We start from the raw sequence: 17,645 nt of genomic DNA, 5'->3' as shown, positions 1-17,645 counted from the left end.
ATTACCACCATTAAGTCATGGAGGGGGGGGCTCCAGTGAACCTGCCAGGTCTCTGCACCCACCCCATTTGCAATCTTGGCTTTCATTTCGAACAGGATGAGTGAAATCAAATCCATGGGGCTGTTTCTATGCATTGCGATGGGAAGGAGGATGGGTTAGTTATTGAATCTAAAGAGGCCCTATTATGCTTTTGGGGGCACACACTCCCCCCACCCCCCCTGCCTGAAGCGCCTCCATTGGACTCTTTTGTTTACTTCTGTAACACAGTGACACCACTATGCAACACTCGCACTTCCATTGGCCAGCGCTCCAACACAACGTACCTGATAGGCTAAGGGGCGGTACGGCTCTAAGCCGTTAACCAATCAGAGCAGACTGGGTTGGTTTCAGACAGATATGAACCAGAAAATGAGCAGAATATGTCCTCTAATTATTCCCGAATGCAATTCATCCCGTGATCTGGAATAAAAAAGTACAGTACAGTAGCTGTTATATAGAGCACGTATGAGACAGCGAGATTCATTGTGTGTGTGTGTGTGTGTGTCTGAGCGTGAGGAAGCGCAGAGGCCGCATGCCATACTGACATCACCGCAGCTGTGCTGAGTGGGCTCATACAAATCGCCCACACATGGCTCACATCCGACAGCGGCAGTCATCAAACATTAGCCTAAAGTGGCAATCTTTACAGACTGCTCCCAGGCCCATTCCAACACCCTGCTCCATGGAAATCAACAACGGGATATGAGAGGCATTTTTCACACTGGCCGTGAACCAATTCCCCTCTCTGGTTTTTTGTTTTTTTTTCCCCTGTCCCTCTTTCCTAAACAGACAGGACACATCTGTGGCTGCAGACTCAACATCACCAGCACGGCTCTCCTGGGAGCGAGCGTCTTTGCTTAAAGCAGCATTTCGCTCTTTAGCTGAGGCCAGCAGCGAGCATAATTCACCCGGGTGAGTCTGTCCCAAAAGTTTAAGCGTGGGGGGAAATGTTTGCACAGATGTGAAATGCATAAACAAATTGGAGTTAGCAGGCAAACTCGTTTTTCTGCTTGCTGCTTTCATGAAACTCTGCTATAGACATCAAATTAGAGTATTAGTGTATAGAGAAAATAGATACCAGGGAGGTGATTACAAAGAGCTTAAGAATAGACGACTTAGCGGTGACGCCCGTGGATTCATCACCACTATTCACACAACTGCACAGAGGCTATGAAAGGGGGGGAAAAAAACAACATAAAAGGGATCCCGACAGACGGCTTGAAGGATAAGTGCCGTTTGCCCTACTGCCCAAACCTAGCTCAACTGCAAAGCTGGTAATTTCACAAGTTCAACAAAGTTCAGAGCTGTTCATGTGCAGTCTGTGGATGTCTAAGCAACAATAATCCAGAGTGCTCACTTATGCAAATTGTAGAATCCTTTGAATATTAGCGGGGAAATTAGTATTCCAGCTGCAAATTGAGAATTTAGAGCAGAGACACCCTCAGGAGGAACTGCAGCTTTGGCAGGAAAAAAATATTTTCCTCTACACGAACCAGAAGAGGATCCAGGTTTGTTTAAAACACCGTGAGGAGTCTGAAAGAACATCCATTCACAACTACTCGTCTGCTGGGTGTGTGTGGGCAACTGAAAGGAGCAAAACTATACAAGAGTGCAAGAAAAACATTCAAGACTTTCATTTTCAGGTTCATATTTGCATGTTTCACTCTAACGTGATATGTTTACATGCTCAAATGCTCAAAAAAGGTTCAAGCCGACCTAAAAATACCCAACGACATTGCTTTTTAATGACAGAAGCATTTTCCGTTACAAAACAGATGGCAAGATGACACTTCAATAATGCGATACTGTATTGATCCCAGCAGGAATTCAGCCTCCTGCTTCAGGACACTCCAGATTAGTCGGTGCTTGCCAAACTGGGGGCTTAACCCCTCAGTTTTCCTGCAAAACAATGAATGTGCAATCCAAATATAGCACAAATATGGACTCCAACATCACTACCAATATGAAATTAAGTTTACGACATATCCAAATAAACATGTAAACGCTCTGATACAATGTTGTTACTAGTTTAAAATGAATCAGCAATGACTTAGTGATGCATAGATATAAATCCCAACCAAAAATGCCCAAACATCCCCCAGTTCAAACCTTTTTTAATGTGAGCATTTATAGTGCATCTCTATTGTCCATTTTATACATAATCTATTGTGTAGAAAGCTACTCAAAATTGATAAGCGACAACTAAAATGTTACCCAAATGTGTAACAAGCAGCTTGTAATCTAAGCCTATTTACCAAAAAAAAAAGTTTGGGAGCTGCTGGAGTTATACAACGTTGCAAGGAGTGGGGATGATGTGTTAAGTGTCCCTTAGTAGTAATGTCCCCGCCCCCCCCCCCCCCAAAACTAAACCCGAGACAACGTAGCTTCTATTAAACAGTTGAATTGGTCAAAACATTCCCACAACTCCAACAAAGAGAATCATTCTGGAGTCATTAAATGTCCAACTTAAAATGCAGCCTTTACCACAAGCTGAATATGTCAAATAAAACAGTCCCAAAGTCACTCCCCAAAAATATATTCCAACAAAGCAAAAATCACGGCAAAAAGAAGAAGAATATCCACAGAAAAAACTCCCAGCGGCCCAAGGCAAAAAAGGGGCATTCCCACGGGGGTTGAGTAGTTACCGGTTCCTCTGGCTCCGGGGCTCTCAAGCTCCTCTGGCTAGCCCTATATGTCATCACACCCTTCTTGTTCAGGTTAACTTCCCCCACAATTAAACAAAAACACCTACAGCTAGAGGCTAGGCTCCAATTTTCCCCGGCTCCTCTTTTGACCACAACCTGTTTCTCCTCGCCAAACATTTCCCTCCCTTTACCACACCTGAGTTGAATGCACCCCCGATTAAGCCTTCAGTGAGTGACAGGAGAACGCTGAAGGGGAGAGAGGTGAATGCTGCCCAGGATGGACAGCAGCATAGATCTACCCGTCGCAAACGGTACGAGCAGCTTAACAATCTGGCCTTCCTGCAGCAAAGCATACGTGTATGATTTGTATGCAAAAGGCTGCATCTGTTCGGGGCAGAAAACCTCCATTCCACCACTAAAAGCGATCAAACAATCAATGAAAACGTAAGATTTAAATGTCGTCCAACCAATTTCATTATCCTACTCTTGAAAAAAAAAAGAGCCAGAAGGCTGATCACTTCATCGGTTCAGACTCGCACATCGCAATATCCTCGGCTCTAATGAGCGCCCCAGAGCTGGAGTAAAGAGCACTGTGACTCCGATAGTGCTTCTCAACAATCTAAGTCCTATTCAAACTCAATCATTACAGACAGAAATAGATTAAATTGCTTTAACTCTTCAACAAGAGCGTAAATCTCAAAAACAGGCTTTTGGTTAGTGCGTCACGTTAGATTGCAACTGCAGCGTTATTCAAGATTTGGGAGAGAATGATCATTGATCTCGTTTACATTGGAGGACTTGATGAATATCTATATTGTGAGGATCAGTATCCCTTCTCCGCAGCTCTACCATACTAACTAATAATCCCCTCCCCTTGTGATTTTGTCCATATAGCAAATAACAATCAAAATCTCCTTTGATAAGGCCTAGGTCACATGACATCACATATTGACTGTACACTACAAACAATTAGCTGACAGCTGATCCGCTTGATCTTCCTTTATTTAACAGCAGGGGAAGAAGGGGAGTGTACGTTTAACATGCATGAGCTGTGAACTCAGACTGTCCCTGTGCATCGTTATAGCCACACAGACAGACAGCTCTTGCTGTTGCCATGCAACTATAAGACCTGATTAATGAAAGGGTCCGTCCGGCTAAAACTTCAAATGTTTTTGCTCTTGATATTCAAATGATTCTTTTGGCGGTCTTCTCTTTCCTGTGGTGTGCTATAAAGCTTTTTGTGCGTGTCAATGGTCTGCAGAGTTCTCAGTGCTGCTACTACAGGGTGCATAGTATTTCCAAAACTATCTAAACTCGATTTAGATGACTTTGTCGTCCATTATATTTACATAAAGTGGTTATTTTAATTGTCTTAAAGCCTTAAAGTGACTAAGTGCTTTTTTTCCTGCCACTGGCGTCTAGTCCATTAAAATACACGTCAGAGCATGAAAGTCAGTATTATTAATCTATACGGCTAGACCTATAATATCACAGAGACTTGCCAAATCTAATCAAAAACAGACTTGCAGGAAAGTGATATAGAAACCAAAATGTCAAAATAAACTCCATAACTTCACACTCATGAGATGACTTTGAACGTGGCTCCCTTTCCAATCCCAGCAGAGGAGATGAATACTGAACAGGGATGGCGTCCCCTCTGCTCTCAATCCCACCCAGTCAGGGACAAGCTGCTCAGGGACAATAATAGACAACTTCAGAGCAACAAAAGAAGTCTCAAGGAGGGCCGGACCGGATAATAGGGTTTATGTCTATACGTTTGAAAGGAGGTCAAAAGGTTAGCAAGACACACACGAGTACACAAGATCATCCAATAGACACAGAGCCAATTAAATCCCAGCGAAAACAACAATTCATCCTTCTTCAAGGTCTTTGTTTTGTGTGAAGGTCTTTGTTTTGTGTGAAGGTGCCTCCTTCTCACTTCCTTCCGCAAAAAAACAACAGACACAGACCTAAAATCCTAAGGAGCTAAAACTACGATTTCAAAAGCTGCCAAACCGAAGAAAACTGGCTTTAAGAAACTTTGAGAATACGTTTTATGAAATAAGCATGATAGTTTACAGTTTCACTCCCGCAAACTCCCTCCCCCTGCCTGAAACGCCTCCATTGGACTCCTGTTTACTTCCTGAACATAGTGACATCACTATGAAACACACCCCACATGTCGCAGTAGAGGCACAAATATGAACCTGAAAATGAGCAGAATAGGGCCCCTTTAACAATTACCATTTACTGTAGGCAACAGCAAAGCCAGACTGCTCTAGTCTGCACCTCAAATGCACACGGACACACACACACACACACACAGGCTTATTTTTCTAAATCATAGGCAAGCAGAAGTACTCAGTATGATATAACTGTCCATTTTAATATCGCAGCAGGGTTTCCGCCAGACAAAAAATTGTCAGGAGAAACAAGTTACTTAGTTCAAAACATCTTAACAATAGATTTAGAAAAGAGGTTTAGATGCCGTGCTATACCGTTACTACCCCAGTGGAGATCAATCCATCCCCTTACCTGCCATAATGGCCCGGCTTCTGTCAAAAATCATATTTAAGCAGAAATATTAGGAATAATCCCCAACGACAAAGATAACATGGGGATTGGTTTTTTATCATGGTTTCCTGTGGCTATAAAGCACTTCCATTTCTTATTTGAATTAACTACCATCCTGAGTGGTCATTGGTCCGACAAGCTGTCCACTACAGTAAAACATGAGGTTTGAAACCAAGTGGGAGATGGCTGCAGTCAATGCCTGTAGGCATTATTTATATCCGTAGCCCCAGGGCCATCCCATTCCCAACTCCACTTGTGTCCATTGATCTGCCTCTCCTCCCCTCTCCTCCCCTCCCATCAGGGCTGAGGAAAAATGATCCCCCCTTCTTCCTGCAACACATCCCAAGACACCAGAACTGAACACACTTGATCCATCATCTGCAGACAGTCTCATAAAATAACTGGCAGGAGGAGAGGGATTCTCTGGTCTTTTCTGTGACATAACTGTGGCATTTTGCTTTCTTACTCAGTCATAAAAAAGGATCCAGACTATTTTTCATCCATGCTTTGCTATTCCACTGCAAAACTGCTCAAAACACACATTCGCAAATACTCTCTTTCCCCGTTTTAATCTAAGACTTGGTTTCATTTTCCATTCATTTACCACCCAATGTCTTTCTATTGTCAAATAAAACATACAATCTTGATAGTCTCCCTATTTCCGCTCTTCCTCTCCCTAGTGGCTCCCTGTATCCTTTACTGGGACTCCAAGGTAGTAGTCTTGGCCCTCCATCAATTAGTAACCAGACAACAGGAAGTACCAGGATATAGAACAGGGCCTGAGGGTCTGCAGAGAGTGTGCCTCTTTCCCCTACAACACACTTAATGGACCCTCAGATTTCCAGTGAGGGCAGCTTGCAGGGGGGAGGGGACTGACTGGTAGCCCAGCACTGTGACGACCTGTCAGCATTCCCGCTTCACTTCCAGCAGGAATAGAGGAGCCATCTGACCACACAGAGGTAGAAACATGCAGACTGAGGCCATTGTGATTCAGGCATAGATACACCAGAATGTGACTGTATGCAGGTATGGCAACTGTCAGGCAGGGAGATTAAGAGGAGGAAAATCCTGTCTGCATACATATGATTATTACACCTGTTGTTTAAACCCAGACTGCCAGTCTATCCGCAAAAAATGTATTCCATATCCAATGTCAACAAATGGTATACAAGTAGAGATACAGCAATACCCTTTAGGTTGCATTGTAGAGACCTGGTTAAATGTGAGGCACATTCTTCAGCTCAGTTTTGCCTAACTCCTGGATGCCTATAGGATCAATATTATGTTGTTTTATGTCATACACAATCAACAGCTGAGGCAACACAGCCTCATACTGATGTTTGACATAACTACAGACTACACAACAGCATGGCATAGCTTTCTGAGACAAATTCAACAAAAATACTGCATCTCTAAACTACGTCTGCAACCAAATCACACACATTTGATGTCATTTTTAGATAATTAATGTCATAATTTTAACTGAGCATTCCCTGATAAGGTTAAAAGCCACCCTGCCTCACCCCCTTTTTCAAAAAAAAGACTCACATCATCCACCAAGTGAACTTTCCCCTTGAAACACCTGAGGGCCAAAACATTATAAGAGCCAGCCAGAATTGAACAAGATTAGATTAAATAATGAAAAACACAAAATAAAAAAGCAGAGAAGGTGAAATTGAAAACAGAGGTGGAAGAGGTACTCGGATGATTTACTTAATTAAGTAAAAGTAGCCATACTAAAGGGTAACAACCCTCAATTACAAGTAAAAGCACTGCATTCACAGTTGTACAAAAGCAGAAAAGTACTCATTATGCAGACTGGTCATTTTAAGCACCACATATGTTGAAATGATTAGGTTAAATGTATTACCATTTTTAATGTGTTCATCACTTCAACGTTGCACTTGGTTAAAGGAGGTTTTATTTGCATTTATGCATACACCACTGGTATAAGTTACATTACACCACTGATGGTTGATGTACTTACTTGCCAATCACCTCACACAGCTCGTAGACATCCTCGAACAGCACGTCGTCGTCCGCCATGGTCATATAGGTAAGCGAGGATGCTCTCCTCAAGATAGCCCACCCACACGGAATTTAGAGGATGCAATGGTGGGGTTTTACTGTCCCAACAAGCACGATCCTGGTAATGTAAAGCTCCAAATGTCAGTGACAGGAAAACGAAGTAGCCACTCTAGTGTCCGAGTTAGCCGGCTAGCCACATTAGCTAGGCTGTCACTCCGCGGCCCCACCTTCTCTTCAGCTCCCGGTAGGCTAGCTAGCCAGCGAGCTAGCTAACCACAGAACAGCACCCAGGGCGTGGAGATTTCCTCCAGAAAAACACCCCTCTTTGCATGCCTCTTTTTTGTAGCTTACTGTTTGGGTACCATCAGATGCAGGACTCCCCTTTGCAGCATTCACCGACGAAGATGCTCCCTTCTCCGCAAGCTAACGGGGCTCTGGAAAATGGTTGGCTGGCTGGGTTAATGCGAGCTAGCTGTCGATGCAATAACCGGTTGGCTCGCACCGTTATTGCGCTGTGCACACCCTGTGTATCACAGATGGCTTATCCCACCGTAATGGGTCCGGTCTCCAATACGCTTCAGCTTCCAGAGCCCAAATGGAAGACCTTCGCTTGCATGTCGAAGACTATTCCGTTGCACACACACCGTCTGTGCTTGTGAATATTGAAATTATATTCCAACACCGCCGACCCTTCCTTCGTCCACCGTTGCTCCAGTTCTTACGCTGGGCTCAGATGCTGGCTGGCTTTGACTGGCTGTTCCTCCGACTTCCAGAAATGCCAGGCTCCTCCCTCTATCTTCCAGGAAACTGGTCCGGGCGGAGCCAAAATGGCGGCGCGGAGTGGACCCAGACAAGTGTCCTAGCGCCGAAGGAGCCAGAATGGCGTCCAGCAGGGGGGCCGATTCAGGCGCAGTTTCCTAATCTCCTCTAACGGTTGCATCCAGTACGTCCCGCGCAAGCGTCAGCCATCCAAACCCCCATCACCTTACGTCAGCCTTTCCCCTTCTTATCTCCATCCATTTCACATGCAGTGTATTCCTCTGTGTTGTCTTCTCCGTCAGGAATAACGTATTCCCCACTCATAGACTGTCATTTGCACGAATAAGCTAAAACATATGTATTCTCCCACATAGATTTTGTATCTGTGAGGTTCTTCAGCAAATAAGGGGACGCTGACAATGGGATAGTGACATATGGTATTATGATCTTAATCCATCCACTGGGTTTTGTATGATTATAGCAAAGTTTAAGACATTTCTCTTATCAAATGGCTAACATTTTGGGAAAAAAAGCTCTGGGGAAACGTGTCAGAGGCGATTAGTGTTTAATAATGTGAGGATTAAGTCTATTTACCTTCATGTAATCTTTCTGCAGGTGCATGAGTTTCTCTGGTGTGGGTGGCAGGTGCAGGGACGCAGGTGGGATAACCTCAGGTGTGGGAAGAGCAGCCCTCGGATGTGTTAGTGCTGCCTCCTACAGGCTAAGAGGGGAATCATACACACCCCACTGCTCCATTTTGAACATCCCCGAATAAAATACAGTAAAAAGAAAGCAATAATTTACTTTTTTTGTAAGCAATTGAAGGCAAATGCAAACTCAGTGTTTTACAAATTGTATATCTAAGACGCATAATGAAAAGCCTTTCCCTAGTGCGCACTGGGGGAAAAACAAAGTTTGAGCTGGGAGACAATTAATAAAGTACCAAAATAACTCAATGAGTTCTCTGAAGCAGAAAGGAGAACTCATCCATGCAGAAGTGGATAAACAAAGACATCTGGCGCCACTAGAAGGCGCTCTTCTCTCATGGCCCCCTCTGCAGTTTCCATGGCGCTGCATCCCTTCTGCTCTGCTCACATATTATCATCTGCCAGCATCCCCCATTGGTTGAAGCCCACCAGCAACTACCGATAACCTGATTGGCTGTTGATGTGGTCATCATACTGTATGTATGGCAGTGTCTGTGCCATTGAACCGTTCAATACTCAGGTACTTAAGAAAACACATACAGCATGCACCCAGAGGCACAGGCTCACTTATGCAGGATAAGGCTGAATGCAAGACCAGAAAACAATAAAAATGGAGGATAATGTATGCAGAAAAAAAAAATGAAAGACATTAGAAAAGGTGAGCATAATACATGGGGAGGAAAAGAGAAAAAGGGCACAGTTTCCATGGTAACAGGGAGGGGGACGGTTTTGGTGGTGGCATGTGAAACTGGCAGCTAGTGAAAATGCGCACACACCAACACAGCTATACACACTTATTTGTGTCACTAAGGAGGATGTTGCATTGATTTAGATTTATTCCCAGGAGTTTGTCCAGCCTAGTATGACCTATGATTAGTACAGGATCATTTTCTCCCCGAATAAAAGGGGACTTCAGATAATGTGAGTAACCAAATAACACATACATACATAATTTATCAGCAGCTCAATGCAGAAAAAGGAGACATATATCATTTTATTTGCTGAATTTGTGCAAAATTGGAGCCACAAAGAGACCAATTACTTGCAGCATGATCCAACCTCTCAAGAGGATTTAATTAATATATGTAATTCTTATTTTTGGAGTTAGACATGTCACAGATTGATCACTTAAATTCTCTGACTGTAAATATGTTAACCAAATAAGAATGATACAATAATAATATCAACTCAATTATTTGTGTGCATGATATACTTCATGATTGATTTAGATTGTTTTATTCTGTGATTTGTGTGGTTTTTATTTTCCTTTTACCAATGGTCAATCTCTTTCCCTTTATTTCATGTTTTATTTTTGTTTTACACTGAAAATCTCGTTTGGAAAAACAAAAAACCCACTTCCTGTTTGGGTTGCTCTGATTGGCTGATTCTAACCGCGCAGACTGCTGGGAAAGCGCGACGTTTAAATTTGCTTCCGGTTTCTTTCTGCCGCTATCGAAACGCCAGACATGGAGCGAAATCAACACAGGTAAAACTCTATCAGGTCACGTTTTACAAATACTTTTGACGATAAATTATGTATGCTTTTGCAAAATTCAAATATCGCACTGAAGAACGTCTCTTGTAGCCCCGATATCTGCCGTTTACTTCCGTATAAAAAGCGTGTCACACCGAATTACATTCGTTATTAATAATGTTGTCTTTCCTTTTTAATAAGATACCAATTTGTTCACATTACATACAACATATTTTATAATTAGTTTGCTTCCAACTTTCAATTTGACATGAATAAAAACAGCTGTACTAAATTTCACATTTTAGAAATGGTTCCTCCTATTCCGTTGCTACTTTAGTGGAGTACGTTAACAGAGTTACAGTCATGTATTACTTTTTGCTGTAACGCGGTAATATAACGCATTACTTCTAACATTTGGTTAATATAATACCCGTTACAATTCTCAGTAACGCAGTTGCAACATATTTTAACCCGAATTGATGTTTTTTGTTTCTAAGAATTCAACAACATCGCGAGACACAAATGTGCAGGTAGAATAGTAACTCAGTAAGCCTGTTTACTATTGGTTAAGAGGGCTGCAGAACAGATTCGCAATGAAGAGCTGCTTCTCGGAGAAAAGAAAAGAAAAACACACGAGTGCGGGCAAGCCAGAGCAACAGAAGGTAACTCTCTGGGTCTGCTGCTTGAACCCCGAGAAGTTGAGAGACTCGTGGCAGAGTGTTGAAGATCTGCAGCCTCTGTACTCTGTGGAATCGCCGGCTTTTAGAAAGCTTGTCAGCCAAATCCCCATATTATTTAGCCCACTTAAACGGAGCATGAGTTTTATCTCTAACTATTTTCCGCATGCACTGCCAGATAGATAGCTTTAATTATTCAGCTGCAATAAACTACATTTTAGCATTTAAAGATACTTTTGCGGTTATTTTGGTGAAAGTAACGCAAAAGTAGTGTAACGCATTACACATCAGCGACAGTAATAATGTAATGTAACTTATTACTTTAAAAAGACAGTAATAATATGTACTGTGTTACATTTTGGAAGTAACTTGCCCATCACTGTTTATACATGGCTACAAAAGGGTGTAGTTTTATAATATATGTTAACAGAACATAAGAGAATAATGGTAACTAGTACAACTTTACACATAGAAAGGGATTTTCTACACAGTTTTGATTATTTATAGTCTATGAAAAGACGATCTGTATGACTGACAGGCACAATAACACCAGATGAAGCTGATGTGATGATCCGTCTGTATGATTTCCAGTGTGAGGACTCCACTCAACAGTGTAGTTGAGAGGAGGAGTAAAAGCAAAAGCTACAGGTTGTCGTACCGCAGCGGCCTAGGGGCAGCTTCACGTCCCTGCTTCACTCCAGGATTGACAGCACGGCGGCTCGACACCAGCAGAAAGGCTCCAAAGTCTCGCGATATCACTGTGAGTCAGCCCAGGCCATTGTTCTCCATGTTTGTATGCCATCAAACATGCAAATAATAACAATGTGACACGGGATGCTCACCTTTTTTTCCCCCCCTTTCCCTGTCAAGGAAAAGATGACGAAGGAGCAGCTGACCTTACTGGTGCAGACGGAGTGGCAGCTGTCGTACGTTACTCCTCTGTACCGGTTCAGGCACACACAGCTAAAGAGCTACTCCAGGCAGCTGTCTGCGTTTATTGCTGCAGAGAAGCAGCAAGGTTTGGCGGTGGATGTGGAGGGAACAGATAACACCTTCAGAGTCTCTTTCTCTTTGGTGCAGGGGATGACAGAGTCAGTTGATGATGCTGAGACCGTCCTCATACAGGTATAGCATGCATATTATTCTGTAGAGGCAGAAAAACCTTTTAAGGCTGATGGTGTCATATTTTTATTTATTAATAGCAAATGTACTAATATGAATCTGAAAAGGAGCAAAATAGGGCCCCCTTAAAGGCAGGGGGTCTATTTCATTCAAATAAATGGACCAACATTGTATTTATTTCTGTTGTATCTTGAGTATACCTTGTGCTGTTTCTAACGGCTCATTTTCCCGCCACAGATCCACAGGAAGTCTTTGTTTGCCAGCCAGAATGAACCATTGAAGCCAGTCTGGAGCGGCTGGCTTACCTGCATCAACGTGAACCCCGGGTACCTGCAGTCACTCACTAAGGACTTCATCTGCCTGCCGCTGTTCTGCAGCAGTGGGGCCGGGGCTCTCACTACATTAGTTCAATCCTGGTTCCAGCAATCCTTCGACTGCTGCTTCGGCCCTCTGGAAATCAGCCACATGAGCCTCCAATGGCTGATTGCATTATGGATTAACTGCAACCCTGAGTCCAGCATCCGGCAGCTCAAAATGATCTGGACTCTTCCGGTAGAGCCACCGCTGAAGGTCACATACACAGTGAACTCTGAAGACGCCTGGGAGCTGTGGAGAACTGTGAGGAAGGAGGATAGAGCGGGGGAGGAGGAGGAGGACAGTATTGACATTGAGGAGGTGACGAGCTTCATGCAGGGCCTGAAGGGACACTTCTTCAGACACTTCAGGCTGGATCTGTCCGCGGGCTGCCTGAACGAGGTCTCCACAGCTCTGGGATCAGCCAAGCACACCGGCATGATCAAGGTACCATCGGACAGAACAGCTGTTTTTCAATATCAGTGAATTAAAGAATACTAACATTTGTTCCTTTCTTTTACAGATCTCCAACAGCAAATACCTGATCACCACGCTGACGCTGCTGACCGAGTGCGCCATCCTCAAAATGCCCATCTGAGGGACACAGTAAAGACTGTTACCCGTGTTGTTTACTGTGCTGCAAAAATGTAGGTTCTTTTTGTTGTAAATACCTAACCTTATTATATTCTTTTCCCATTTCTTTATATATGTTTGTCATTTATAGTTGTAAATAAAAGTGAAAAGCATGTTTGACTGGCGCATGATGTTTGTTATTTCTCTTAGCATTTTTTATTACCAATTAACGCCTGACTTTTAGACTAATTCAATGCCTTTTTAAAAAAAAAATGAAGGATCCGTCTGAACTGTGTACTTAAGATTAATTTTCAACCAGTCTACATCAATTAAAGCAATGTTCTAGCTCTCCACTAATTAAATTCACTCTTCATACACCATCAAATTTGACAATTTAATTGCCCAGATGCTGCAAAACCCCTCTGCTCCCTTTAAAAGGATATGAATAGCTTACGGCAGTTTCCCTCCATAAAACACACTTTTTGTATTTAAAACAATATCAGGCAACTTTATTTCAAAGAAACACTCGTACAGCTCATAACAAATAACATTAAATAGAAACAATGAGGGAGGATAAGCAATAAAAATGCCAGTTAAGGACAGAAAAAACAATCTGTTATACCGTATATTGCACTGTAAGTAAAAGGCCAAAAAAATAAGCAGCTTGTGATCGACTTATTGGACCCCTATGTGTGGTCGTCCTATCTAGATGATGTGAATACGCACGACTCTGCAGCATCTCTTTATGTTATTGCTACACTGACACACATGCAGTGACAAAAGCGAGGGGCCGTGCGTGGGAGTCACAAATCGCCGCTCCATTACGCTCCTTAATGACAGGACTGTTTGGTGTGTAATTAGGGTGCAGCAGATGCTCATCCTGTCATTGTGGGGCATTGTGCAGCTGAGGATTATGGGAATAAAAGATTGTCAGTGTAGTAACATTCACAGACATTTGATTTACCCTCATGATATGTGTTGTATATTCAGAACTCTCTCAGACTGGAAACTTTTTTCTTTTTTTTTTAACTCCCACAACCATATGGCACATAAATCTCACAGCTACATAAAAAAGCCCCAGACTGTGGGAAGGTGCTAACTTCCCACTCTGCTGTCTTCCTATGTTGTTTTATATAATATTTACCTCTGGTTACGTATTTACAATGGCGCCCACGCATGCTAATTTATAACAATATGAGATCAGCGGCCACCCGGCGAATGCATGAGGGGACAGTCAATCCGGATTAGAGTTGAAAAAGCATCGATGAGTCTTTGTTAGGCAAAGGAGACAGTTCTCACAGTATAATCCACTCCAGCTTCCAAATAAAAACACCTCAAAATGTGCCTACAGTCCAGAAATAAGTAGCTATGATTGATTTAGGGGGAGGAGAACAATGTTACACAATTAATACAACAGATCATGCTTTAATGTTAACCCCCCCTGTTCAGTTTGTTAAAAGGTGAATCAATGCACACACAGCTGAGGTAAACAATGGAGAGTATATTGACCTATGTAGAGATGATTCACAGGAAGTGGAGGCTGTTTAGCTTTAGGAGGCCAAACCCAGAAAGAAGCCCCCGACGAACCCGCTCGACAAAACGATGTTCCTTTTTATAAAATCGGAGGCCTGTGCAGGAGAGGAGGGGGAGAGACGAACAGGAGTTAACAGGAGAGTGAAGGCAGCAGAAACTACCTCAGGAGGGAACTTTGGGATTTTAGCTTTTGCAGACCATTTACATGCACAAAAACCTATAGAGGAATGGAAAAACCCCAAAAAGCATAACAGGAGTCAGTGAGTATAGTCTGAAATAGAAAACGTATTCATGTTTAGTCACTTTCTGTCTGTACCAAACTTAATTTTACATTTGCAGCTTCTATTAATGCTTTCCAATGTTTCATGTTGTTGTGCTTATACAACTGTCATTTATGGAGGTTTGATGCTTCTAGAGCAAAAGTACGTAATTATAAGAGTAGCCTAGTTTTGATCTGCAACAGTGCAGAAACACCAGGTTGAAACAGATTAACATACATGCAACAAAAAAAAAGGAGCTGCAGGGCGTTAAATTATGTTTTAGATTAGGAATATCAACGTTATATATGAAGCTTCAAACTATTTGGTACACCCTCACTATAAACTGCTGATGGATACATTATCTGTAAAGCCTGCAGTGTCACAGCTAGCTAGTCGGTCAGCTGTAATATAGCTGACCGACCACTAGAGGGCAGTGTTGGACTGCAGATAACATAAATCAGGACACAAAAAAATGCATTTAGCTCTAAATAATGTTAAATTATGTTGGGTGTGTGGCTCGGTGGTCTTATTGCTAGTATAAGGTAAGGTATACAATAGTGTCAGTAATGTACAGATGTGCATAAAGCAGGAAACAAAGAGCAAGCTTTGTCACAGGTACCTTTACCTCCTCAATGAAAGTGTTTATTTCTGGTGCCGCTTTGTTCGCCTTCTTCTTCAGGCGCTTCTTCGCTTTGTTCACATCCTTCTCCACCTTCTTCCAGTCCACCTGCACGTAGCCACTGTGATTGGCGATCTGTGGGAGGGAAAAATTCAGATTTGAAATGTTTTAATATTGCACTCTGAGAATAAAGTAAGAGCGCAGTCTACTTGTAAAATGGCCAAAAGACTGTTTGAATCACATCACGCAATAAGCATCCAGATGGCCTGCGTGCATCAACAGCCAGCTAACACACAATGCTAGTCTTTCTTCTTGCAGAGAGCAGACCAGATGAGCGGCATGCCGTAGAGCTGGCATCCTCAGTTTTCAATGGGAAAATGTGAATGCTGCAAGAGGATGCATTTTCTGTGATCACTTAAGAGATGTAAATATTGAGGCTCTTACCTGTAAGAGAAGGAACCCTCCTCCAACAGCAGTGGCAGCAATCTTCCCGACTCTCTGGAAGAGGTAACCCGCACACCTGGACGAGTTGAGAGGAAGAGATGTAGATCATGCATCCTTGGCTGGAAGATCTGTACATAATAATCTTCTCATTCTTCAAGCAATATTGAATCAGGTTTGTGGACATTACTTTAGCCTCCGTTGTTAAAGATGTCAGGCATGAGCAGATAGATCCTTGTCCCTTACCATCCAGTCACCCCTCCCATCGCGATCTGGGTGGCCACAGAATACTTCTCAGCAATCGGGCCAGAGTTGCTGCCAAACACCCTGCACCACCACTGGTGCCTCCGGGCATATTCTGTCAGGTCCACCACCTCATACAGCTCGTCTTCACTCTCTGGGTCCTCCTGACCGGCTACAATAAGAGTAGCAAAGTATTAACAAAGATATGTAGTGTCACCAGACTAAATGGCTGAAATGTCTTGTACCAATCTCTTGACAAAGTACTCCTTTGCTCGAGTAAAACTATAAATACTTTGGTCTTAAAATAATCCACTACAAGTAAAAGTTCTGATTTTCAAACATCTAAAAGTGCAAAATATGAGCATCATAGCATCTAAGTACAAAGAGTAAAAGTACTCATTCTGCACAATGATCTGTTTCAGAATAATAGCAAGTACTGAAGAATTATCAGCTAGATATACTTCAAGTATCACAAGTCAAATCGTTATGCAGAATGGCTATCTTCAAAGTATTATAGGTGTATGGTTATTATATTAGAAGGTTACCATATCAGCATATCATGTGTTTTTATATGTACAATGTTTCTAGTCTCTAGGAGTTTTAAGTAGCACTAAATGGAAATGCTCAAGTCAAGTACAAATCGGTCAAAAGTGTATTTAATCACAATACTTGAGTAGATGTACTTTCCACCACTGCTGATGAGCTCTCACAATATGGACTGTTTTTACACTGACAGCATCTTACGTATGACAACCCCCCAACAAGTGAAAAAGACTATTCAAATATACTACACCAACTTTAATAGCAGTTCGTCTACCACAGGCTGTGAATCCTTCCTGTCTATTCTATGTAAATGACTTGGGAAGCTAACATTAGCTAGCTAGCCCCAAATGGCTACCAACCCAATATCGTGAAGACATGCTTTAATTTTAATTGAATTTTCACATTTGTATTGCTTCAAGTCAAAGTGTATCCTTATGTTATTTGTATTGTTGTTAAAAGTTCAAATTTCAATATTTTTTAGGGTAATACCGCGTTATTTCTCACAAACAACATCACTTACCCTCTCTCTGGTCCGCCGTCGCCATTTTGGAGAGACTGGTTACGTCATCAGGATGTTGACAATACTAAGCAACGCCCACACGATGACGCTCTGCCACGTCAGTTAAAATGCTCTGATATGGCTTGATTATGCTCAGCAATTTAGCAGCTTTATTAGTAAAATGCTGCACCTTTTTCTATGGATTTCAAGATGTCAAATAATTATAATGCTGTTTTGAAAAGTGCATACACAACATGGTGTGAAAGGCACCTACAAAATGATGCATTGCAGTCATATAATAACCAGTCTGAGAGGGAAAATGTTCCATTGACACCCAAGTGTTAATGCATATTACTGAATATTAAATGATATGTTAACATGTTTTTTTAAAGTAAGATAATATGTCACTTTAATGCACATGGGTGACATAAACATTCATGTAATAAATCATTTTAGATATGCTTCCAAAATATTCGTGGAATAAAAGATGAGAGGTTTTCAGGGAGGAAAATGAATATTTAAGATTAAAGAACGCTAAAGCAGGGAAGTCATATG

General features: G+C 42.2%; 3 protein-coding genes across 18 annotated transcripts in view; 1 reads left to right on the top strand and 2 right to left on the bottom strand.

The window, feature by feature from the left end:
* LOC134860969 (peripheral plasma membrane protein CASK-like) overlaps positions 1 to 8,037 on the bottom strand; it is a 31,243-nt gene extending 23,206 nt beyond the window's left edge. For all 15 annotated transcript variants that reach the window (XM_063877893.1, XM_063877898.1, XM_063877903.1 and 12 more), the window contains exon 1: positions 7,246 to 8,037. In XM_063877893.1, coding sequence (XP_063733963.1) covers positions 7,246 to 7,310 — 65 coding nt within the window. In that variant the 5' untranslated portion in view covers positions 7,311 to 8,037. The remainder of the gene's footprint in view (positions 1 to 7,245) is intronic.
* Positions 8,038 to 10,155: 2,118 nt separating this feature from the next.
* cenpl (centromere protein L) lies at positions 10,156 to 13,130 on the top strand. The gene is made up of 5 exons (XM_063877509.1): positions 10,156 to 10,238; positions 11,495 to 11,663; positions 11,774 to 12,028; positions 12,263 to 12,826; positions 12,903 to 13,130. Exons 1-5 carry the CDS (start codon positions 10,219 to 10,221, stop codon positions 12,975 to 12,977), a joined length of 1,083 nt encoding a protein of 360 aa, XP_063733579.1. The 5' UTR covers positions 10,156 to 10,218; the 3' UTR covers positions 12,978 to 13,130.
* A 301-nt stretch (positions 13,131 to 13,431) lies between these two features.
* Positions 13,432 to 17,244, bottom strand: LOC134861088 (FUN14 domain-containing protein 1). Of its 2 annotated transcripts, none has more exons than XM_063878096.1 (5): positions 17,112 to 17,244; positions 16,052 to 16,220; positions 15,809 to 15,884; positions 15,365 to 15,499; positions 13,432 to 14,580 (listed from the first exon to the last, which is right to left on the bottom strand). In XM_063878096.1, the coding sequence occupies exons 1-5, from the start codon at positions 17,134 to 17,136 to the stop codon at positions 14,503 to 14,505; spliced, it is 483 nt and encodes a 160-aa protein (XP_063734166.1). In that variant the 5' UTR covers positions 17,137 to 17,244; the 3' UTR covers positions 13,432 to 14,502. The 2 variants fall into 2 exon arrangements, with proteins under 2 accessions (XP_063734166.1, XP_063734167.1); XM_063878097.1 differs by having other exon boundaries at positions 15,371 to 15,499.
* Positions 17,245 to 17,645: the final 401 nt, after the last annotated feature.

Source organism: Eleginops maclovinus, chromosome 24 (genome assembly GCF_036324505.1).
Source record: "Eleginops maclovinus isolate JMC-PN-2008 ecotype Puerto Natales chromosome 24, JC_Emac_rtc_rv5, whole genome shotgun sequence".
NCBI lineage: Eukaryota > Metazoa > Chordata > Actinopteri > Perciformes > Eleginopidae > Eleginops > Eleginops maclovinus.
The sequence above is the reverse complement of the archived record's forward strand: the minus strand, read 5'-3'. Positions and strand labels throughout refer to the sequence as shown.